This window comes from Mixophyes fleayi, chromosome 2, assembly GCF_038048845.1.
Source record: "Mixophyes fleayi isolate aMixFle1 chromosome 2, aMixFle1.hap1, whole genome shotgun sequence".
Lineage (NCBI taxonomy): Eukaryota > Metazoa > Chordata > Amphibia > Anura > Limnodynastidae > Mixophyes > Mixophyes fleayi.
In genome coordinates, this window is record NC_134403.1 from 232,494,206 (window position 1) to 232,520,391 (window position 26,186).

General features: G+C 38.5%; 1 protein-coding gene across 6 annotated transcripts in view; it reads right to left on the reverse strand.

Moving 5' to 3' along the window:
• Nucleotides 1–26,186, reverse strand: part of NAV1 (neuron navigator 1) — a 199,889-nt gene that overhangs the window by 164,026 nt on the left and 9,677 nt on the right. For all 6 annotated transcript variants that reach the window (XM_075195619.1, XM_075195617.1, XM_075195618.1 and 3 more), the window contains one exon: nucleotides 4,322–4,424. In XM_075195619.1, the coding sequence (XP_075051720.1) occupies nucleotides 4,322–4,424 (103 nt within the window). The remainder of the gene's footprint in view (nucleotides 1–4,321; nucleotides 4,425–26,186) is intronic.

Sequence of the window (26,186 nt, forward strand, 5' to 3'; positions counted from 1 at the left end):
AGCTTGAATTGTGATTGCCACCCTTTTCTAGCAATATCTATTGCACAAAAATCTAATAGGAGTTTGATACAGCTATTGCTTATTACAGCTATTACAGCTTATTGAATTGTATAGCCACTTTTTTTTTTTTAAAAACATTTTTATTGAAGACATTCAGACATCAATTATGTAATACTGTTGTATAGCCACTTTTAATGATGAGGTGAAGTTGCAATCATTTTGGCTTTGCATTAAAGATTTCTTGAATTTATTCAGAAGCTATTCTGTACATTTTACTGTATACATTACTTTTTATTTATTTATTTTCTGTTGTTCTCTTTACCTTGGGTTGTAAACAACAGTGTGATATTCCAGGGCAATGGAAATAACGTTTATTCAATGATTTGAACACATTTCTAAGAAGCACATAATTAAGTCAGAATGAAAAAGCAAAATATTTAGTAAAGGTTTCACATGGGTATATAAAAGGCAATAAATTTAATTAATCTTAAAGTGGAAAACCCTTAATTTGTACAGTGACAGTGACAATGCCTTGACCATTGAGGTGGCATGTAGAAAGTATCAAAAGCTCATATTCAAGGTACCTGTTTTTGAGAATTTAAAATGTTTGTGCTTTGGGTACAGAAAGCAAGAAGAAAAGTACATGCATATAAAATAGTCATACAGTTCAAGGCAAGTTGCAAAAACAGGACACTGTATATCAAAGCAAATTACAGGTGGACTTATAAATTAAGGCAGATTAATTTTCTGTGACAGTTCCAACTGTCTATTAACTTCCAACTGTGATGTGGGCTCACATCTTGAAATGTGTCACACACATAAATAAGCATTGCAGGTCTGCCTTTTACACACATAAATAAGCATTGCAAGTCTGTCATTTTTGTGACTTATAAATGACCCTTATAATTAGGGCTGGTGCTACCATAAAGCAAACTACGGTGGTCATCTAGAGCGGGTACATTTTAGGAGTGCCAAAAATACTGAATGAGTGACATTGCATCACTCGTTTAGGCAGTACCGACACTAACATCCCCTTTTTTATGTCTGCTGCCTCTCCACCCTCACACTGTCTGCTCCATACAAAGTAAAGTGTAGTGGTGGAAGCGCTAGATGGAGGGCTGAAGTACTCACAAGGGAGTAATGTCTAGGTGACCCACTACACTTCCACCAGCCATGCTTATTGTTTTTGTACAATGATGTAAATATGCTGTGCTATTTCATTAACTGCATTTCTGAACCTGCCCAAGTAACTAAGGAGCACATACACTTAGAACTAACATAAACTACATAACTACCAGACTTTGCTACTAATAGGTTAAGTTGACAGTACTGTTACACAAGCCTGATTTTGACCTGGGCAGTACGATTTTTGTAGGTCCTATGACACCGAAGCACAGACCCTGTACATCTTCACAGGACTCCGACGCAGAAAGAAAGACTGTTGCTCTTAGCAACAGACATAATCCTTTAATACTGAGATTGTTTATCTCAGTATTAAGGAAGGGAGGGACATGACCTGTCATCTCTGCGTAGTTTGGAGCAGTTTTCCCTGAACTTTGGATTTGTGCAGTGGTGTTTTTTTTATAAATATTTCCATAAACTAATTATTTGTCTAGAATATGGTAAAGATGTGTCCAAAAGCAGGAAAAGGGGATGCAGATTTGCCTCTGCCTCATGACCTGTGCAGGTGCAGCCTAACACTATACAACTTGCACATTTGCTGTAATATAGACATTTTGAGTTCATGACTAGGTAAATTAATATGGATATGCTTGTATTTTGGGCTCTGTAGTTTGGAAATATGCTCTAACTGAGTTACAGCTAATTTTCAGTTGGTATGTCTTTGATGAACCTCAATGTTTTGCACTCACCAGGTTTTTAATAATATACCAAATATGTTAAGGAATGTTAAGAGAAAAAAAGTTTAATGCAGCAAAAAAAAAATAAAAAAATCAAGATTTAAAGCTACTTTTCTTTTCCAACATTTTACTACTGTGTTTGTTCCCAATTATGAAGTGCCACACAGTATGCTAATGCTCTACAAATAAATCTTATTAAACATAAGACTATTGAGTATTTTTTAAAATTATGCTGAAAATTTGTGCAAGTGCTATAGGTGATTTCTATGTGTCGGAGTGGATTTTCTGTTGGTTTCCTAATTCTTTGCAAGTGTGGATTTTATTGAAAAGGGTATTGTTATAAAGCTATAAAAAGGCACAAGTGTATGGATATTTTAGAAGCTTATACTGTGATGTAGTATTTTTTGACAATATGTTAATGAAGCAATAAAATTGAATGGGAATAAAATAGTTACTTTAAATATTTGACAAACAATTATGAAGACTGTCTAAATAGATAACTGATGCTAAAGCATACTTTCTGACACTCCAGGAATGTCTCTGAGACTTCCGAAATAGTGAGTAAACACCCGGACCCCCTAATGAGGGGCCAGAAAGAGAAACAGTGTGTGGAACCCAGCGTGATGACGCAATTCCTCATGCTTTGTCAACTGCAACTTTATGACACAATTTAAATTATCACCCTCCATGGAAAAGGGTGTTATGTCCTTTCCGACCCTGATTTCACTGAGCTCCCATCCAGAGCTGGATTAAGGCTTTGGGGGGCCTGGGGCACCCAAGACAGGGGGAGGGGGGCTAAGATCTAAAATTAAGAGCATAGTGTCTTCACTGTAAGCATTGACACATCCGGTATTACGACACCTATAGCCCGCAGTACGACACTTACAGCTCTCCCAGAGGGCTTGCCTAGGTTATCTGCACAAGAAAAATCATTGCTTCCACAAACTAAAATACTTTACATTAAAACAATCATCAAAATCCCACATTAAAACGGGCATTGACACCACACATTAAAACCAGCAATGATACCGCACATTAGAAATACCACTGATAACGCACATTAAAACTAACATAAAAAAATATACATTGATAACATAACACCAATTTTGATTATATATGTCTGTATGTGTGTAACTATGTATGTATGTATGTATGTATGTATGTATACCCTTATATAATGCAGCAACTATGTTAGAGGATCCTCTATTTTATTAATCAATATTAAAGTAATCTTCGAAGCCTGCCACTTATATTAAAGCATGAATTAGATTATAAATATATATATATATATATATATATATATATATATATATATATATATATATATATATATATATATAAAAAATGTTAGGACTGACCAGGATGGGAAGACTTTGGCGTGAGTTGGTCAGCTTAACATATATTGCAATATGTGCTAACATTCCCTGTTTTTAATATAGAACAGTACTTGGTACAGCGTTAATTATGTGTTTGGAGAGTGCAGAGTATCCCTGTTTTCTTATATATTTATGCCCATTCATTCTGTATATATATATATATATATATATATATATATATATATACAGAGAGAGAGAGAGACATATATATATATATATATATATATACATATATATAAATATATACATATACACATATATGTATATATATATGTCTCATTCAAGCTTTAATACAAGTGGCTGGCTTACGTGATTACTTATAGAAATAGAATCTGCCACTCTGGCATTGGTTCTTCCAGTCTAATATTAATGTTCAATGTATATTTATTGAGATATAGCTGATAAAAGAAATAAACATATGTATATACATATTTAGGAAGACTCTTCATAGCATGATTTTTACTTGATTGCTTGATTAAATATGTCAAATGTAGTCACCTATAGCAGCAAGAAAATATATATATTCATACTGCTATAGGTGGCTACATTTGACATATTTAATCAAACAATAAACATACTATGCTATGAAGGGTATTCTTGATATTTATTTATATACGATTTATTTGTTGTTAACAGTATAAATATGTGCCCAGTGAAACTGACGACTCACCTGCTCACTTTTTTGATGCCTAGGAGGAGCTACTGCTGCAGCAGCTCCATTTCGGACATTTTTGACAGTACAGCAGCTGCGGTGCTGCTGTACTACTGGAAAGACTTAGAGATTATCTGATCGTGGAGGAGTGTGCGCATGCGTCAGGAGGCCCCCGCAGACTGTATCTGACAGCAACTCCAAGGTGAGGTGATGCGGGAGGCCCACGGAGAGAGGTGGGCCTGGGGCACGTGTCCACTGTGCCCTCCCTTAATCCGGCCATGCTCCCATCTGCATCCCCTTGAGGGGAGCTTTGAAAAGTCGGCAACAAAGCGTCATTCATTAAATCCTCTACCTTTGCCTAGTTCAAAATGTGGTCCACACTGAACCTGTGATTTTTTCTTTTAACATTCTTTGTTCAAGTGGTTTTGACGTACCTGTGTGTTACCTGAGATCCGCGGAGGCTGGACATGGTCTCCTCCAAATTTTGCCTCAAATCCAAAACATTTTGAACAGTACGTTTCCTCTGAGTCTCAGGATCTGACAAAAAAATAAAGACATAATGTCAATATGTAGTAGTTTAGGTGTAATCCCTCTTTAAAAGGTGGCAGCCTAGCAATATAAATGACCAAGTAACAATATGGTGGGACTCCCTCCTTTTAGACCTTTAACTTCTAAACAACAGTGCTTCTTGCAGTCACTAAAAAGAGAACAATCTGATCCCATAATGATAAAATATGCATACATTTTGCCTCAAACATTTGCTAATAATATGAACTCTAAAAAGTATCAATTGTTGTTTGCATTTATCACCCAAATAACCTGTAGTAACCTATCAGATTCTTACTATATTTTCTGTAGTTCAGTTGAAAAATAAAGTGGTGCTAAGCACTTTTTGCAGTTGCCTGTGTGTCAATTTTCTGAAATTATGTCTCTTTTGTTACACAGTATTTCCAGGGTACAGCTTAAATACCTCTTAACATTTTAAATGACCAGAGAGCCAATTGCAGATAATCGTAATAAACAAACTTTTCATTGTGCACAATGATATAAACACTTCATCAGTCATTTACATAAAATCCAACTTACTTTTCACAGGAATAAATTCTACACATCTGATTAATCCTCGCACGTAAGTCCATTTGTGTGCTGTATCTTACGTGAAATTACTCTGCTCATGCACACTAACGTAACTTACTCCAGGGATCACAATTATATGCTATTCATATCTGCACGCAACTGATTCTTCTGATAACCTACGATTTGAATGGCAGAACAGGGATGGAATGGGGCGGACTAATGTAGGGAATGTACAGTAGTAGCGTGTAAGGCGCACTCACATGCAGCCGATTAAAGTTCAGTGCATCTCCTTGGTAGGTGTTTTTTATCTGTATCACTTGCACCAGTTACAGTACAAGTGTAAGTGCCGACGGATACTGATGACTACACTTTTGCGTGCCATAACATCTTTGCAATAAAGATAAACTGTAAAAATGCATTTTATATATAGTATGCATTATGGACATATAGCTTTTTGTATTTCATGTAAAAAAAAATAATTTTTTTATTAATGATTATAGTTTTAAGAGTTGTATATGAATTTTCTAAAAAAAAAAAAAGTTGCATGCGTTCTGATGGGACTTTATATTGCACATAAATATGTGGCTATCCTGCAGTTTGTTCTTTTTGTCTACATAAAACAAGTAAAGTGTAGCCAGAGTTTACTTATAACCAGATTCAAATGGAAATGTATCTTGAGATCCTCTTGTATTTGAATATGGAGCATACAAGTTACTTTACATTGCGTTCGAAGATGAATCAGGCCCACAGAGTGCAATACAAATGTATACATGTCTAAAATGAGAACCATTTTGAGAAAGGGGATAAGAAGGTTTGAATCCAAAAGAGATACCATCCATTCAAAAGCGTGACAGTTTGGGAGTATGAGCTATATGGACAAAAGCATTCGGACGCTTGACCATTACATCAACAGGGACTGTAATGATATTGTATTCAAATAAATATACTTTAATATGGAGTTGGTCATCTTTTGCAGCGATAACAACTTCCACTCTTCTTGGAAGGCTTTCCATAAGATGTTGAAGTGTTTCTGTGGGAATTTATGCCCATTCATTCTGTAAAGCATTTATGAGGTCAGACACTGATATTGGACGTGAAGGCTTGGCTCGCAATCTCCTTTCCAGTTCATCCCAAAGTGGTTCAATGGGGTTAAGGTCAGGGCTCTGTGCGGGCCACTGAAGTTCTTCCACACCAAACTCATCAAACCATGTCTTTGATGTCCTTGCTTTGTACACTGGGTCACAGTCATGTTGGAATAGAAAAGTGCCTTCCCCAAACTGTTGCACAAAGTTTGAAGCATAGCATTGTCTAAAATGTCCTTCACTGGAGATAAGGGACCTTGCCCAAAACCTGAAAAACTGCCCCATACCATTACCCCTCCTCAACCAAACTTCACAGTTGCCATAAAGCAGTCAGGCAGGTAACGTTCTCCCGGCATCCGCCAAACCCAGACTTGCTTATCTGACTGCCAAACAAAGAAGCGTGATTCATCACTTCACAGAACACATTTCCACTGCTCCACAGTCCAGTGTTGTTGTGCTTTACACCACTCAATCCAACGCCTGGCATTGGTCTTGGTGATGTGAGGCTTGCATGCAGCTGCTTGGCCATGGAAACCCATTCCATTAAGCTCCCGCCGCACAGTTTTTGTGCTTACATTAATGCCAATCAGCAGAGCATTGGTGACTTTACACACAATGCGCCTTAGCAGTCGTTGATCCCTGCTCTGTGATTTTATGTGGTCTTCCGCTTCATGGCCAAGTTGATGTTGTTCCTAAACGCTTCCACTTTCTAATAATATCATTTACAGTTGATCGTGGAATATTCAGCAGGGATGAAATCTCATGAACCGTCTTCTTGCAAAGGTGGCATCCAATCACAGTACCACGCTTGAAGTCACTGAGCTCTTCAGAAGAACCCATTTTGTATCACAAATGTTTGCAAATTGAGACTGCATGGCTAGGTACTTGATTTTATACACCTCTGGCAACTGGTCTGATTGAAACATCTCAATTCAATAATTAACAGGTGTGGCCAAATACTTTTGTCCATATAGTGTATTTGCAGGCAATTTAATAAACGGCTTACACCATGTTTATATTACAATATTTCAAAAAAGAAATTTCATTAGTGTTTCTGTGCCTGTGCTCATTACTGAGCTAACACTTCTGTGTTTCAAAATCACATATGTGTGACTCTTGTGGGCTTCAGAATAGTTGTTTTACTCACCACTTTCAGTGGACAAAGTCTGTCACACAAAAAAGTGTCAGTGTGTACAATCCAAGTGTGTTTTTTAAAACAGCCATATATAACATTTTGGTCTTTCCTTGCGAAATTGTTTGTTTAATTCACTGTGGATTACTTAATAACATAGTACAAATGTGCATTGACCCATACTAATCAGAAACATTTGATTTTTTATTAATCTGTGTTGCACTACACTGATCATAGTTATTGATTGACAGCTATGGGTTAGTGCACCATTGCATTGTTTTATGAGTTAGTCCCTGTAATACACTTAACACAATTCTTAAAAGCAGTAAAGTTACAGAGATATCATCTGCAAATGACATCATAAATCATTTATCCTAGGAATGTAATTATAGAAAAAAGGATGTCCAGTAAACTAATGTTTGTAACATAAGCAGCAAATGCACCCTGCTTTTAAACTGTAACCTATTTTGATGGTTGTTATTAGAGATTGGCGGGCTCGGTTCCGCGAGATCCGAACCCACCCGAACTTCGCCTATCCGAGTACCGAGCCGAGAAGGCTCAGTACTCTCCCGCCCATTCCGATTCGAAATCGAGGCAAAACGTCATTGTGACGTAGTCGGATCTCAGAGCTCGGTTCTCGCGATATTTGAAATGCATAAATACCCGCCTACACAGCAATCCATCGCCATTTGACAGAGGGAGAGAGCAGGGTTAGGTCACAGGCTGTATTAAAGCAGGGACAGAGCAATAATTGTATACCTTATTCTTTCTATTATTATTTCAATTCTGATACCAATTCTATTAGCAATTGTTAGAGCAGGAAGAGAGGAGGATAGAGGAGGCATTTTTTTCAATATTTTGCACTACAAGTGCTTTGGGGTGTCCCATATTCCCCAGTGTGAAACAATAATTTTTCTGGCTGCCAAAAGTCATATTTAGCAGCAGTATCTATACAATATTTTGTACTACAAGTGCTTTGATGTGTCCCATATTCCCCAGTGTGAAACAATAATTTTTCTGGCTGCAAAAAGTCATATCTAGCAGCAGTATCTATTGAATATTTTGCACTACAAGTGGTTTGTGCTCATTAAAATGGATTCAAAGCAGTCCACATATGAGCAGAATCAGCAAACAGGTGCTGGCACCAGTCCTGATGGTAGTGTTCCCAGTACGTGATCTGGTAAAACCTATGTAAAAGTACATAGTCTTTTTAAATCAGGGCAAAAAACACACCCCAAAAAAATAGGTATACTTATCAGTATAAGTATAGGGTGCAATCTACCCCTAAATAGGAAAGGGACTTGGGGCATTTCTATATCACGTACAGTCTTGAAAGGCTGCCGTTTTGGCAATTTCTCAATAAGGGTAGGGTGTCATACAAAACCTGACCCCAAACTGGCTTTGTTCATTTCAATTTATATTGTACAGTCTATAACGGCTGAATTTTTTTACTATTTTCTACAAGTGGAGGGGGCCTATAGAGACAGAAACCAAACTGCCTTTGTCCATTTCAATTTATATTGTACAGTCTATACCGACTGAATTTTTTAATATTTTCTACAAGTGGAGGGGGGCCTATACAGACAGAAACCAAACTGCCTTTGTCCATTTCTTTATATATTTAACTATAAGTGTAGGGTGTAATATACGATGGCTGTATTGCCAATAGGCATAGATGGAGAGGAAGACAATCTGGTTTGTGTGTAGAATTAATGACGGCCTACCAGGAATTAAACTGTTTTTTTGATAATCTATTAGCTTTACAATTACCTTACTTATCCAAGAAACAGGTGGAGCACTAAATTAGGTTACTTTAGGCCAAAAAAAATTGATTTTTAAACAAAATTGCAAAACAAAACCAAACAAAACCAACACACAAAACACGAAAGTGTGGTTTTGCCAAAACCAAAACCCGAAGGTAATCCAGATCCAAAATAAAAATCAAAACACGGGGGTCAGTGACCATCTCTAGTTGTTATTCAAATATCACATACAGAAAATACAGAAAGAGCAACAAGCTCGGTTTACTGGGTTGAAAATGCAGAGGAGAAGCATAAATACCGTTTGTTTCTTTATTGTGATATTATGCATCTATTTTTATACCAATGCAATTGTATGAACAGACATATCTGCTCTAAGACATGATGGGAGACAGCATTTTCAGTCGTGGGCGGTGTGTACAAAAATATGCACAGCTCAGCAGTGCTTCCTTGCCCCAGACATGGCTCAGCATGTTAAACTTGGCATCTGATACAGCACAGCTTGGAGTAAGGTACCATATATAATTCAGTATCTTACAGTAGATGAGCATATAACTAAAAGGGTCACACAAGCAGTGGCCTTGGAGAAAAAAAAAAAGATTAGTAGACAGCATTCTGAAATGACATTTTCAAATTTACATCCATGTGCATTTCTCTCTTTCAGTCTATACATCCACAAAATGATGAAATGGCTGGAATATAGCTGTGATCCAATATGTATGCTTAGTGGAAAAACAGGCACATTTGCTGGACCAGGCCCATTTGGATATGCTGCCCATTGAGCCCTCAACAGTGCCTCACCTACATATATCTCTTTCATCGTCTATACATCTAACCTATCATAAGCTGGGTACACACTACAGAAATTTCGACCAACTTTTTATGCCGAGCGATTTTACATGTGATCGATGGTCCGATCGCTCGGTCCATGGACTGCATACACACTAGCCTTGTTTAGGACGATAAAGGGAAGAGCGGACGTCCCTTTAGCGACTTTTTACAGCCATTTTGACGTGAGCAATGATTTAAATTTTGTACACACTGCAGCGACATTTGAGGGAAATGTAACGAGATACCAAAGACATTAGCATAAAGGGGCAGAGCTTTCGCTATAGTTAACACCCAAAGCTGCATAAAAAGAGAAGGCAACACTGTCTCTTAATTTATTCCTATAAAATAGAAGTTTAGTAATATACATAAAATTTAGAAAAACATTAAACTGCTAAAGTGCAATGCAATGAATATTCCCTAATAATAAAATCCCTCTGTATGCAATGGAATGCTCCATTCTCGGCATGCATCATCGCTGATTGGTCCACAGCAGAAACGAACGCCCATGTCTGAGTGTATAAAATGACAGAGGAACCTGTTTGGCGCCGAGGAGCGTCAGAAGATGGTGAGTGAGCAAGTGTCAGTGGGTGTTAAGGTTGAGGAGAAGGTGTCAGTGGGGATTGCGGGTGAGAAGGTGTCAGTGGGGGTTGCAGCTATGGAGACAGAGACACAGTCAGAGATGGTGCTGGAAGGGCCCAAAAATGTTGGAAAAGTTAAGGTGGGGGAAGGAGATACTCAAGAAGAGCAAAGAGCAAATCCAATGAGCCCAAGAGACGTGGAGGTGATGGTCAAAGTACTGGACCAGGACGACAACAACATTAAAAAACGTCAGTAGCACGTGTAGTGTACCTGTTAGAAGGACTTTATTTCATTCTAGTGTCTCATAAAGCAATGTAAACTAATTTGTAACCTACTTTTTTTTATGTCAGAACGAAGAATTAACGGTGAGAAGGCCTGTTTAGATACCACTGATACCACTAATGTTACACCAGTTAGCAAACAAAAAAAAAATTGAAAAAGATAAATATACTAAAGAAATTCTACACTAAGGTATTTCAGTGAATATGTGTAGACAACTAAATGCTTTGGGCACATACCTGTACCGTTATAATAACCAAAATGGCGCCTGTTTTCCAGAATGTTTGGAGGTTAAGCCCGCTATTATAGCGATTTCGCCACAGGGACCAAAATATAAACTGATCTCGAGCAGTGTGCAATGTGAGAAAATGAGAGTATTTATGTCGTTGAATAAAAATTACATATATAGAAGTTAAATGGTAAACATTGTTTATTTCCTTCTATCGTAGATAAAGAAATCAAAAGGGAATAGAAACCCAAGCGACATCAAGACCTGTTCTGCCACAAACCAGTAGCACCTTTAAAAATACTAAATACTACAAAAATACTCTGCAGTACTCTGCGCTCTGATTGGTTTGGGCGCGCTCACTTCTCATGCGGATCTTTCAGACAGCTGTCTGTGTAAAAAAAATTGTACCTTTTTCCTGCAATAAAAATGTTGCATGAACACTGTGTGGTTTATTCTGGGTACTTTACTATTATAAGATAATAAAGGTTAATATAACTTTAATAGGTCATAAAGGTTAAAGTTTATAAAGAGTAAATATGAATACATTGCCGACAAGACGCAAAGGGTAGTAACACACGTGCTTTATACAAGTGTAATAGTCTGCAGCCAGACAGGTGCAATATACATCGATACAAAACACAAGCCTGTGCTGTGCGGATTCCACACGACGTGGGACTGGGACAGACATAAAATTTTTTACATACACACGCCCCCCCAGTCGAGGAAGTATCGGAGGATTGTCGTGGATCGGTCGGAAGTTTATACACACTACACAACGGAAACGAGATTGGAACGAAAATATTAAACGGTACGACCAACCAAATGAGGCGACAATTGTCCATTTGGGCAGACTTTCGACCATCGTGTCACTGCACACACTGACCGAACTTTTGATCGAGTGGTCGTATGTCGGCTGATTGAGCCGATTATTGGACGAAAACCGTGTAGTGTGTACCCAGCTATAGTCAGATCTCCCATTCTGCAATCATAACCCCAACCTTTTTATTTATCCCTGGAAACACACTATTTCAAAGAGACTTATCAGCATCTCACTGTATACTGGTCTAGTCCCCTTAGTTTCATTAGCATATCCACCCTTTGCCAACTTCTATCCACAACACCTTCAGTCTTTGCCCATAACACTGTATCTGTTCCTCATTATACTTTATTTCCGTTCTTGCACAGAAGTTAGCTGGGTGTTTGGACCATATAGCATTGTTGAGCACTTGATAAAGTTAGTATACTAAGCTCAACACATCCAAAAGACAGCTTTTCTTCATCAATGACACCAATTTCCTCAATGTCTCCAAGTTTGCTGCCATGATGTCCGTGAAAGTATTCCTTTTAACACTATAATCACTTCAATAATTAGAGAACAATTTGATTTTATCGCTTCACCTGTGATTTTCTACAATCTTCAACCTGGTTTTCTGGATAACTATTATTTAAATCTACTGTCATTCAGAAGTACATCCCTGGTCCTTAATACAAACTTATGAAATGCAATTTCAATTTTCTAGCTCTTTGTTCAGATAGTCATTAATATATTCCATATACCATTTGTAGGGTTTTTTTAAGTGCAAACACCCTGACCCCACTTTGAATTTCTGATGGTTCCATGCTTGCTTCTAAAGTGTGTTATTCCTTTTTTTTGTTCTGTCTTCTAAAACAGGAAAGCCATCATGCTACCCCCATTTCCACAACAGTTGAGATAGGAGAATCTTGAGGCACAATAAAACAGAAATACAGAAACACACACCAGTGCACACACCAGTATGCCTGGTTGACCCCCTCAAGCACACATTAAGTTGCACTTCTACTCTCTGTCCCCAGACACCACCTACAAATGTCCAGAGGTGCACAGTGCAAATGTGTAAACATCAGTTACAAGTTCAACCTCTAAACACTTTAGTACCACCCCTTTCAACACAATAAATGTTTTTGCTTTTTTCCTTAAAAACAATACTCTGTTTACCTTCATTCATGGCTTAAATCATGTCTCTCTACTGTCCCGATTTTGGCGGAAGTGAAAGCGAGCGAACCATCACCAAATACTGGACTTACTTTTAGTGGAATGTGGATGTGTTTGGCAGAGCAGGATGGATTGGGACAGGGCTTATTTTGTCCAGATTCTGCCTTTATAAATATTGTGAGGTATGCTTAAATTAATCATGAGTTTTATTACATGTGGCAACAGTGCACTTCTAACAATTACTCTCTCCACTCATTTATCTTATTTCAACAATCTCACTCCGCAAATGAAAATCTAATTTCTGCACTGGTCCGCAGAACTAGGCACCCCATGCAAATAATCAAGAACATGCCACTCCACGCCAACTCCATGGCCTGAGCAAATGCCTCCTGTTTCAATCCAACCCTAACCACATCATATTGGTGAATTAATTCACAGTGGTTGTCCAAGTTATATTCATACATTATACGTTTTGTGGAATGTGAATTTACAAATGTAGTCCAGAAATGCAATCCAGGAATTGGCAAACAAAAAGAAAAATGTGAAGTTTGTATCGCCAGAACTTCACACCTTTGCAAAACGGCCTGTTCCACAATGAAACTTGATTCATGCTAAATTTTGTACCACTGCAAACAATGTCATCTTGTCTCACTGAGCCCAGAACGATGGTGCAAAGCCTGATGCAATGACAAAAAAGTAGATGCACAGAAAAGAATACAAAACTGCCAGAAAAACAGCCAGAAAAAAAGAAGTAGGTGTGAGGGATGAGATTGCGCAAACAGCATGCTATAAGCACAATTGTAAAAATATATTTTGATTTGAAATACATTAAAATACACAGAACCGCTACATTCGCAGCTATAACATATACCGCCCTCCACTTTAGGGATGGCGCTACCACCAGGCAAACCTTGGCAGCCTGCTCTCACGGGAGTCCCCTAACTCGAGAGTCTCCAAAACATTCCGGGAGAGTAGAAATTATGATTTAAATGACATTATAATTAATATTAAAAAAAATACACATTGCAATGCAATATCAGAACATGCTTTTTTTAAAAAAAAAACAAAACAAAACATGATGATTTACATCTTTTATATTACCAGTGCTTCTTTTTTTTTTTTTTAAACAGAAATTCAGGGACAAGGAACTTACTCAGTCCATAAAGCCCATCTTGTACTTCTCTTTAAACTTCAAATTCAGTAAAACAATTATATGATCATATTCCAATCATTTATGTCATTGTAAATGCACCAGAATTCAAAATTAAAGCCCTCCATAAGCAGTTACACCTCCTTCATACTGTAGCCTTGACCCGTGTTTTCTGGCAACCCGGGTCGAGGCTGCAGTATGAATGACTCCAGGGGGTAAACGTATCAAGCTGAGAGTTTTCCGGCGGGTTTGAAACACCAATCAGATTCTAGCTATCATTTATTTAGCACATTCTACAAAATGATAGTTAGAATCTGATTGGTTGCTATAGGCAACATCTCCACTTTTCAAACCTGCCGGAAAACTCTCAGCTTGATACATTTACCCCCAGGTCTAATTCCCGGGCTGGCTTACCCAGGAATTAGACCCGGGTCTTTTGGAGGGGTTATTCCTGGGTCTGACCCGGGAAGCCAGCACTATGAACGGTGAGATCCGACTTTTTCAACCCGGGTCTCACCGACTAGTGTAAAAAAGTGACGAAAAAATATTTAAGAAAAAGATGATTTTTTTAAAAAAAAAAAGAATAAAAAAAGTCCTCTTATCTTTGTATTTCCTCATCGCTGACTCTCTGGCAGGTTACATGAAGAAATTACGTCATTCCTATTGGCCAAGGAGAAAATTATGCATTTAAAGTGGCAATAGCGGACCCTATGCCTGGATTACATTATACAGGCATAGGGTCCACTATTGCCACTTTAAATGCATAATTGTCAACCTATTAGAAATTACGTAATTTTAGCTGTCGGACATTCAGCGCTGATGAAATACTACGAGTCTAATGGTAAGATGACATTTTTTTTTTTTTTTGCAGACCCGGGACGACCAGGTTCAGTACGAACCCAGTCGACCCGGGAATTTGACAGGTAAGAGCCTCTGTCCCCTGGCAATATCCCGGGTTCATACAGGGGCGGATCTAGAGAATACTGCTACCCAGGGCGATGTAGGGGGGGGGCGATTTAGGCCCAGCCCCCTTTTTGACATCTGAGGCTGCCGGCGGCTGCATACTATGTGCAGGTCCGTTCAGCAGTGACAGTGTGCTGCCTGGATGCTCTGATTGTGTTTAAAAGCGCCCCGATCGCCCCCCCCTGGATCCGCCACTGGGTTCATATACCCTGGAAATTGCCAGGGTGGCAGTATGAAAGTGGTATTACTGCAATTGTCCAGAGAAAACTGAGACACATATTTTGAAAAGGAAAAGGACACAGTATAACATTTTAGGTCACACACAACCACATGACCACATCAGATTTGCTTTGTCTAGCTATAATATTCAGCATATAGCCTCAACAACCAATATACTTTAATCAAACATAATAATTTGAACAGATTTACAAGGAGAGCAGTGTATTCATTTATTCATTCCTTCATTTTGAAAGGGTTAGCTACAATTTAGTGCAAATATTGCAGGCTTTGGCAAGGTGGTTTTGCTTTGGTTACTATGGAGATGAGAGGCAGGCTGCACTAGCTCTGTTTCCATAGCAATTTCATCTAATTCATGGTCATCAGAGAGGCAACCATCTCCGAAGCATTCCTAAAGGTGCCAATCTCTGTGTTATTGCACCAACCCTAGAGGTGTAAGCATCAGTATCACAATAACAGAGCCATATATTACCATGTGTGATAGCAGAAATGCAGACTGTATACAGTAGTTACAGTAGTTACTATAAAACTATGATATATCACTGTGGCATATTCTACATAGAATGACACATGGCAAATAGTGTTGCAGTATAGTACTGTGGGACACACAAAAACTATGCAAATGCAGCAAGTCATTTTTTTATAATGTCATTTGCAGTAGAAGTGATACACTGTGTAAAATGCTGTCTATGTAGAACAGCAGGCTCAGTGTATGCTTCACATCCTGTCTGCATAACAAGCAGTCCAGCTGCAAAGAACTCCCTCCCTCCCACTACAACTCTCCCTCTGTCCTCCTTTTTTCAATATTATTCTATTCTGTATTTTGTCTTTTGAAAACGCTCTGTATTATTTGTTCTGTGGAATGAACTTGTTCAGGCAGGCTCTATGTTAAATATTATATAGAAGATCAAATGTCTTTAGATGTGGACTGACTCATATTTTGCCAATTATATAGAAATACTGTCATAGTGTTATACTTTATGCAATTATGCATGTGATGTGGAAAGAGTGCTGCATTGATAAGAGGAATCTTGTTTTCTTAATGCATAAGAAATGCTTGGATTGACTGGAACAATAGGCCTGTATTATATTTTTGCACTGTAATAAATGCATAATAATAAAAATATATTTTTAGAATCAAATAGGGACCCAAGCTGAGTGTGTACCATGTATAAATTAAAACGCCATGGGTCTACGACTATGAACCTTTCATTACTTTAGCCTCACTGCTGTGACAAAGAGCTTGAGGCAAGGTTATTTAGAGAACCCTTACATTCTGTGCTGAGCTCATTGGTCACATAACACAAACAAATATACACATAGCGATATGCAATACATTATCAGAAAACTGCAAACTGTACATAATATGGTGTCTGTACTGCAAACACAAAAGGAAATGATAATCAACAGACTTCAAAAGCTTTCAGTAACTAGATCACATTAGATATTAGTAAAAGTTTCACAAAGCTATATCTGTACTTCTGTGTCTCAGTAATACTTATTTTGTAATCAGAATCAGTTCTTGTTGAATGTTCCAATTTCTCAGATTCATGTCTGTGTGAACTGCACATGCAGCATGGATCAGGGAACAATTAAATCTAGCCACAGTAAATTAGTCATGTTGCATTCGGTTTCTAGAATACCACTTGGTTTGGGGCCAGAGAAGATCAGATTTGGAATAACCCTGCAATTCTAAAGGAGTACCAGTGACATCATCAGGTTTCCTAGCAATCTCCCCGCACTGAATGCAGAAGTGAATGCGCAAGTAACAGAGCACTGTGTTCCAGCAATAGAAGTGGCAGGAACCAAAATCAATCAGATTATTCTCTGCTAGCTCAATGATATGCACACCGCACAAACATAGATGCACTGCAGGTGGTCAGAAAGAGGTTACTTTTGTTTGACTTTTATATCTATGCTAGGGAAGACAGTGCCCTTTGTCCAACTGTAATTTGAGACACATGATGTGGTTAGATTCGCCAGCTCAGCTTTAAGAAATATCCAGTGTTGGTGACTATGTTTTATTGACCATGCGATTAAATTTAACTGCAGCTTTTCTTTCAGATAGGTAGGTCCTATAGTACAAAACTAAATGTCCTGCCTCATTGTAATGTATTAACATTTTTTATATACTATACATGTATAGATAAAAAGTATCAATGAACTACATTGTATCAAGATAAAATGTATTGATTAACTACATTGTATAAATGTACGACATTGCAATAACCAATATAGCACAGCTTTCCCATACACTCACCAATCAGAAACAAGCCGCTCTGTATTTAATAGATGCTGACAGGCGGCTCAGCTTGTTATTCGCGTTGGCCTCCGTAAGGAGAAATTCTTTGTTGTACGTCTGGGTTTTTCTATCCCAATGAATTGAGAGCTTTAAGAAGAAAAGGACCCCCATGGATTTAGGTGAGCAATAAATAAATAAGAGGATGTGTTGGGGAGTCTTTTTTATTAAAGAACTTTGTCAAGCATGTGTGTTTATATCAGTGTATTTTTTTTACAGATGCGCTACAGGTTTCAGTTCTACAGGCACCAGCATTCTGAAGCAGTTTTGCGCTGCCATGGCTTGCTGGGACCAGTAGATCAATTAACTCTTTATACAGGGGTGTGAGAAAAGCCCCAGTACTTTCACCACTGGGCTGTTTTCCCAAGGGGGGACCCAAAAATGTTTACAGGCCCTAATCCCCTAGAAAATTCAGTCCCATGCTGAGCGGGTTAAGGCTGGTTAACTAGGGGACCCTATGTTGCGGGTTTCCCACTTGTCATAGTCTAGTGCTGGAATCAACTTTTTCGGGGGCAGCCCACACTGTTTTTCCCTCAAAATTGCCAATATAGCCTATGCTATGAGCTCTAGGTAACACACATATTTTTTATAAAAAAAATGAACTATTTATTTATTTTCTTTTTAAAAAAAATTAAACACTTGGAAGGTTGATGCTGATAATTATCATCTTTGCACATATCTTGCATCATGGGTCGAGTACCTGCAACAGATGAGGCTCCTTACAGGCGTATCTGCGGCAGTCTCGACCTCCACATAAGTAGCAAGTGCGTAAACACTGTATTTGCCATATGCTTGCCCACCTTTACCTCCCTCATTCCGCCTCTCAAAGCGCAAAAGGAAGTACAGGGTAAGAAGTACTTGCTTCTAACTCTAAATGAGCCCCAATGTGTCTAGATTATTTAAATACAACCAAGAATATTAAAATAACTATAGAGTTTCTCTTGTATTACCATGAAACACATTTTTCAACCAGATTGACCAGTGTTATACCAGATGATTGAAAAATAGGAAATGTAGTTCCACTTGGCAAAGAGTGATAGTAGTGAAAAATACGGTTTTTGAGCGTTGAGTCTAACATCAATGTATGGATATTTATGGAATCTTATCTTAAAAAAGATTCATTGACCACTAATCCATCAGATTTTTTTTATAACTGAATGAGTAAATAATGGAATATGGAGAATCAATTTTTATTGCTTACCTAGAATTTAGCAAATCACCTACTGTATTTATTCTTGAAAACTGGTGGAACATAGATACGCTGTAGATAAATTGAGTAAGCTTAGAACAACTTGTAGCTAATCAGAGCATACAATATTAACAAGAGCACAGATTATTTCAGCTCAGCCAACTCCTGCATGTTCTTGTGTAGGTAAATAAATATGAGGTGGATATGCCAACATGTAGCTGATGTGAGTCTAGGGGTGATGTCCAGCAGTGAGGTGCTGCTGGACATCACCTCACTGTCCGGCAGCAAACATTGCTGGCCTATACAGTAACAAATCTCTGATCATTTTCTCCCAGCATCTCTGTGGGACACAAGGGAAAATGAGTGGAAAGTTGAGTAAACACATTGAGGCGATGAGTCTCTGCGGACTGTTCCGAAAACACATTGCGGCTCCTCACACCGAATTGAATCTACCCCTAAATGTCATTAACCGCAGAGTAATGATGTCACACTACTTTCAAATTGGTTCAGATATATTGTGGAGTCATGTACACTTCAATATGAAACATGTTCATAAATCGAATTTGTTTTTTTTCTTTCTTTAACCTTAATTTTGCAGATTTGCTTGCTTGTGTAGCTCACAGAAATACTCATATTGTCCTGTAGAATTTTCATCTACAATCCAAAATTCATAGTTGCTTTAATGACTGTGAGCTGTAAGTATTTTGAAGATGCAAAGTAAACCCAAACCATGTGTCACAGTTGGGATGTGGTTCTTCTGTTGTAGAAGAGATCAATATCCTTTATCCTCCTATCATCAGCACCAGCTATTTATATAGTGCCACGATTCCAGAGCGCTGTACAGAGAACTCACTCACATCACCAATCACAAATTGTTGTTCCCTAATATAGAACCTTTTCATGGACACCAGATCTGAAGCAGCAAATTAGTGTTCAGCACACACCTGAGGTCTTTAATCACCCTAAGAAGCCAACAAGTCTGAGGAGTAGCCCTGCCCGCTGTAAGATCAACTACTCTATTGCTATTTGTCTCACACAACTACATTCTCCAATCAATGACAACCTTCATGTCATCCAGATACTGGTCACATACCTGACCTCCACTATTAGATCACATTAACCATCTGGACCAAATGTTACCAATGTCACGTTCATTTCCTACCAGTCTCCACTTATACTCTAACCACTATGCTTTAAATATGATGGATGTGTTCTTTTGTTGCAGAACTAAGTATTCAGTAGTTTAGGAGTGTAATCTGGTGCATAGTATGCTTTTATGTTTGTAACTGTTTTAATTTGTGCTTAATTGTATAAAAGTTTTACCTTTTATTACACTTTGTGGCGAGTAATGGTTTTAGTGCTACCGTCAGAAATAACTAACAAGGACCAAGGGTATAAGTAGGGTGTTGCAGTTATGTAAATCCAGACTCTAGGATATAGAACCAGGCTCTAAGAAATCCACAGCTGACAGCAGAAAGCCGTAAAGGTACATCTTGTACTTGAAAATACCATACTGAATGTAACTTTGGAAAAGGATGCTATCTCTATATGTCACTATTTTAATGAACAAACATTTTAATGACTAGATAATAATCTTGATTGCTTTGTTGATTACCATTTACAAAGCTACATTTTCCAGTATGCAAATTTGACACTTGATAAAACTATCTATATAATGGATCAATGGACATTTTATCCAGAAGTGCTTGAGCATACAGTATATTATAGCTGTATTCCCCTATGTTGTTTTTAGATGACGCTTTCTCTAAGCACTACTCTAACTACTGTACACATAGTCTATTTTGCTGAAATGTTGTTTAAATTTGTATAATTTCTAACAAAAACTCCACTTTTGCTTTATTAACCCACACATAATGATTGTAATAGCCTTCTGTATAACCCTAGTGGCCTTTTGCAAACTGGAGATTAATATACAATTCATGGATGCCAGGTTTTAGTATGAGCTTTGTAATATTCTTCAGCCACGCATTATAACTCTATTCCTAAAATTGTCAGAATTTTTTTTTTATTATCTTTTTACTGTTCTGCATGATGTCCAGCAAAGATGCAAATTAGGTATATTTAAGTATATACAGTGTACCATTTCTATGAAAATCTTAGGTAGAATTTCTTCATTAAAACCCTTGCTTGCCTGTGCAACAGCATTGACCCAAACAAAACACTTCTAACCTTTTGGCCCACACTCATGTACACAGCACATTAATATGCTTCTCGACAGCTCATGTGGCCTAAGAACACTTGTAATTTGTAAATTTTCAAAAGTCAATGCACTTTTCTGCATATTTGGAGATGCGGTGACAACCACTTGTGCATTAATTAAGATAAAATACTGCTAACTAAAAACTACACATAATGGATGCTACCGCATTTTCTATAGGATTCAAACAGTTTTTACATTTTGGAGCCAATTGATAAGTTTGGTTCTTACAAGTCTATTCAACAAAGTAGCCTGACAAAGTCACAAAGGTACTCGCACATGCATGTACTCACAACTGTTCTAGTCGCAGAATTAAGTAAGTTGTGCAAAAAATTATTTTACTCGGTTTTGAAAAAAAGACTATAAGACCCAATGTTTTGTTTATTATGGGGAGCCCTCATAATCCACCATTTGACGTCTGTGAAAGGGATGTATTCACAGTGTGAGCCTCATCTTTGACATAATCTGGGGTAGATGTATCTAACCTTCAAAAAAGAAAAAGTGGAGATGTTGCTCATAGCAACCAAACAGATTCTAGCTATTATTTTCTAGAATGTATTAGATAAATTAGAGATTACTTAAAAAAGCATAATATTTCAACAAAATTACTATTTTCCTAATAAAATGGATATATAAAAGATTGACTTTTACTTTTTTTTAAAATGTATATTTGTTTTTATATAAAACACATCATGCATTGTTCACTGCTACTGTATTTCCCTCTTTCATTTTTGCCCATTGTCAAATATTACTGCAATAATTCTTCTTTCTTTTACATGTTTTACCCACAACTGGTCAGTGATATGTATCATCATACTGAGGCATAGTACTAGCCCAGCAGTCACATGTTCTGGATCTTCTTTACTGAAAAAATGGTAAATTAAGTCAATAAAATGTCTCTAGAGGAAGATGTGGTTTAATAGGACACCCCTTTGAAATTAATGAATTAGATAAAATATGGCTAGTTAAGGAAAAGTAAATGTAAAAAGAAGTTGACTTATATAAAAGAGCTCCTATATACATTCACTAATAATATATATAAAAAGTTCCCGTACCTTGTCAGAACTTGAGATGTGTTGACATTTGATGTACAGTTTCGTGCAAGATATTGTCCTTTTTATCACATTTTTTCCAACATTATTAAAGGAAGATGGCTGCAGTGTCCTTAAATTACCAACAAAAAATGTGCGGTGTATAAAAAAATAACTCCTCTTACAACCATAACTCAAATATCTTCCACTATAAAACTGATACATATACTGAGCAATGGAGGGCTGGCAAATTTTAGCCCGGGGGGGAGGGGGCAAGATTCGACTCAGCAGCCTGTTAGGGACATTTTACAGGTAAAAAATGCAAGTGGCCCAGTGACCCAGCCCACTGTAACCCACTATGGGACTGGCCCAGGTGGGAAGGGGGAGACCAGACCAGCCCAGCCCAGCCTGCCTCTGATACTATGTATTTGTGAATGTCATTAGTAGTTATTTTATATAAATCAAATCACATATTAATGATTACATTTTTGTATTTCTGCCAGTCCATTTTTTTTTATTTTTTAACTTTTTTACAATTTTAACTGCACTGCACTTACATTTACCAGCTCTTCTGCACCCAGAGCAGAAATATTAGCTCCAAGTGCAGATATCTCAGATATTGTGTTTTGTTAGTGAGTTTGAGAACATCAGCTCCGTGTGATTAATGAATATACATGGGTGTATCACACACACAATCATGAGGATGCTGATCACTGTGAGACTGTTTAAAATATTATATATATTAAATTACATAAAACTATCAAGACATGGTGCACAAATGTCACTTTCAGGCACACTGAAGTGTCACTGAAAGTGACCCCATTGAAGTGTGCCTGCCAGTGGGGTCTATGCAGTCTGTGCAATCAGACACACTCCATAAACCCCACTGATACACTCTGCAGACCCATCTGTCAAGCACATTGAAAGATCTTGTGCTGCCCGACATGGCAGGTACAATGCATAGATTCGACTGGAAGGCAAACACCTCAATGATGCACACACTGGAGTAAACTCCTACTTACCAACAACCCATCTACCTCCAACGCAATGAATTAAAGTCCATTCATTAGGCTCTGCTGGCTGCCTCTAGCCGTCCTTTCTGTGCCCACCTTATGCTCCTGAAGACAAAGAACAACCCCTCAATTCTGATGGCACATTTTAGACGGGGGTGGGGGTGTTAGGGGGGGAGTGAGACTCAGATCAGTAGCCTATTGGAAACATTTTAAAGGAAAAGAAATGCAGGTAGCACAGTGACCAAGCCCAAGTTAGTCCACTATGGGACCAGCCCAGGGGGGCATATGCCCCTCCCTCCATTCCCCAGCACAGTCCCTGTGGCCACCTCAAGTCACTGGCTCCAAAACTCTGCCGTTTAGTGCCAAAATTCACCCCCTTGTCTCACAGCCAAATGTCCTTAACACCTCCACCTCTACACCTATTAGTAGACCAAAGCCTCAGACTATATTAGCAGTGCCACTCTAGTTATTGGTCTATACACATAGTAGAAGTCCAAAGGCACATTTTTAATATAGTCAGCAGCTTTGGCCCACACATGGGTGTACTGACAGATGAATGTGGTGGAAAGAGATGTAAAGTGGCTGTACCTACACACATAATATACCATTCTGACCACCAGTGTGTAGATCAAAGCTGCAAAAGGAGGAAGATGGTTAGTGGTGAAGAATCAAACAGGAACAGAGGTGAAGGATTCTTGGAGAAGGCCATGGCAAGGACAGGAGAGGTGGAGGAACATGACTCATAGGAAGAGTAAAGATAAGTGTTGCAAGCCTTTGGTAAATGTGAGCTAATGTGTATAAATGTGGGGTGTGTCTTCTGATTTGTGCATCTATGTTTGAAGGTAAAGTGTCCACAACATTGTATATCCCAGACTTTTCACTCCGCATTCTTATGACAATTATCATAAAAACAATGAAATATACAGTATATAAAACATGATAAACATGATGTCCTGGTACTGGAATATATAATATCAGTGTTTACCCAAGAATATTTTGCCAGCCGAGTGGCATTAAGAAGAAACCGGGGTGGGGGCAGTTATAACACTTTGCAATAATATTGAAAAAGGTTGGAGGTTATTGCCCATGCCTGGCAGGACTGGTCAGACTGGTGGTTGGGGGTCTAACACACACTGAAACAGAGCTGGTCACATCACCTCCTTCTGGTGACCAAGACATCCAGGCTTGTCTGCTCACTTTCAACAGGAGAAGTAGGGGTCTGTTGGCTTGTAGTATAGAATTTCTGAAGCCCTACCTAGAAGCACAAACTTTCAATGCTTATTACAAGGGAGCACTTAACTACAAACACAGGTAGTTCTTCTGGAATTATTCAGACTCCTCCACTGTTCCACATTTTTACTAGAGATGCTCAGAATCGGTTCTTTGGAAACCGAACACACCCGAACTTTCGCGTTTTATCGGATTCCGAATCAAGGCAAAACGTCACAGTAACGTTGTTGGACCTCAGGAGTTTTGGAATCTATAAATACCGCCCTCCACAGCGATCTAGCGTCATTTGAGAGAGGGATACAGAAGGGGTAGGATAAAGTGTAGAGCACTTGGGCAGGCAAACTTACAGAAGTGAAAGAGGAGGGTGGTAGCAGTGTTAAAGAAAGCTCCATTGCTAATTGTCATTGCTAAAATACAAATATACAAGTCCTTGCAGGCTTTTTTCTGAATTTGCACCAAAAAAGGGTAGGGTGTTATATACACCCAAAGACAAGAGCTCCCTTGCTCAATTTGCCATTGCAGAAATACAAATATACTAGTCCATGCAGGCTTCTGAATTTGCACCAAAAAGTGTAGGGTGTTATCCAAATGGATTCACAGCAGTACACAGAAGAGCAGGAGCAGCAAGCAGCTGCTGCCACCAGTCTTGATGACAGTGCTTCCTGTACGTCATCTGGTAAAGCCTATGTAAATGTACATAGTCTTTTACAGTCAGGGAAAAAAAACATAAAAAAACACCTTTTAACGTGGTGAAGAAAAATGAGCTGAAATCCATGAAAAGTTATCTGCCGGGAAAAAAATTGCCTATACACGCAGTGGCAAAGAAAGAATGAGGCCTTCGCCTTTCTCTATGAGTGCGAGATCTAAAATTATTACTGAGGCATCTTCTTGTAAGGTCACTCGTGACCAAGCAAGACCAAATAATTCGGAGTACAAAAGTGGTGCACAAATACTTTTACGTGTAAAAGCCGAGCTGGAAGAAAACAGTAAGGCATTAGAGGAAAATGTATGCTCAGATTCAGAAATGACACAAATCCCTGAGAAGAGTTCATCCACCAGTGCTATGTGTAATTGTGACCATTCTGATAGTGTACCCATAAAGAAGGCCCCTTTCAGCATTTGTGCTGATGTGTGCCGGAACAGCCCGAGTGTAACTGGTGATACACCAATTGAAGATGCCTCTTTGGAATTGCAACAGGATGAGGGGTATATTTGTGTCGATAGGGATGAGGTTGTTTGTGTAAGTCCTGCACCAGTGGAAGCAGTTCTGGCACGTGATAAGAAGAAGGCCATTGTCATGCCTGGACATAAGACCAAAAAAGATAACTCTTATGTGTGGAATTATTTCTACCCAAATCCTGACTACAGTTGTCTAGCCATTTGTAGTGTATGTAAAGCCACAGTCAGTCGAGGGAGGGACCTTAACCATCTCGGAACCTCATCCATGTTACACAATTTTCCGCGAGTTCCTGGCAAGGTGTTGGGAAAATCAGATAGTTATGATAAAAAAATAACAACAAGCAGTCCAACATCAGCTAGGACCCTTCTCTCACCTACATCCCGATGCCTGCAATCTACACCCACAACACCGTCCTCATCTATATCCTCGGTAGCAATCGGAGTTAGTCCTGCATCGAAGTTGCTAAGGCTAGATGACTCCTGCACTGTCCTTGATTCCTCTGAAGAATTATTGACCGTTAGTCCCACTGCTGCTGCTACTGCGGCTGAATCTTCATCCCAGAAGCAGACCAAGAAGAAGACTATTAGTAGTTTACAACAATTGACTGTTAAACAATCCTTTGCAAGAGGAAGCAAGTATGAAAGCTGTCACCCAGTCGCAAAGCAGATCACAGACGCCATGGTGACTATGCTCGTATTAGATCTGCATCCAATATCCACTATTAATGCAGCTGGTTTTAGACAGTTACTTGAGGTCTTGTGTCCCCTTTACCAAATTCCATCACAACACCATTTCAGTAGAAAAGCTATTCCTTACCTCTACCAGCAGGTTCGTAAAAATGTTATTAT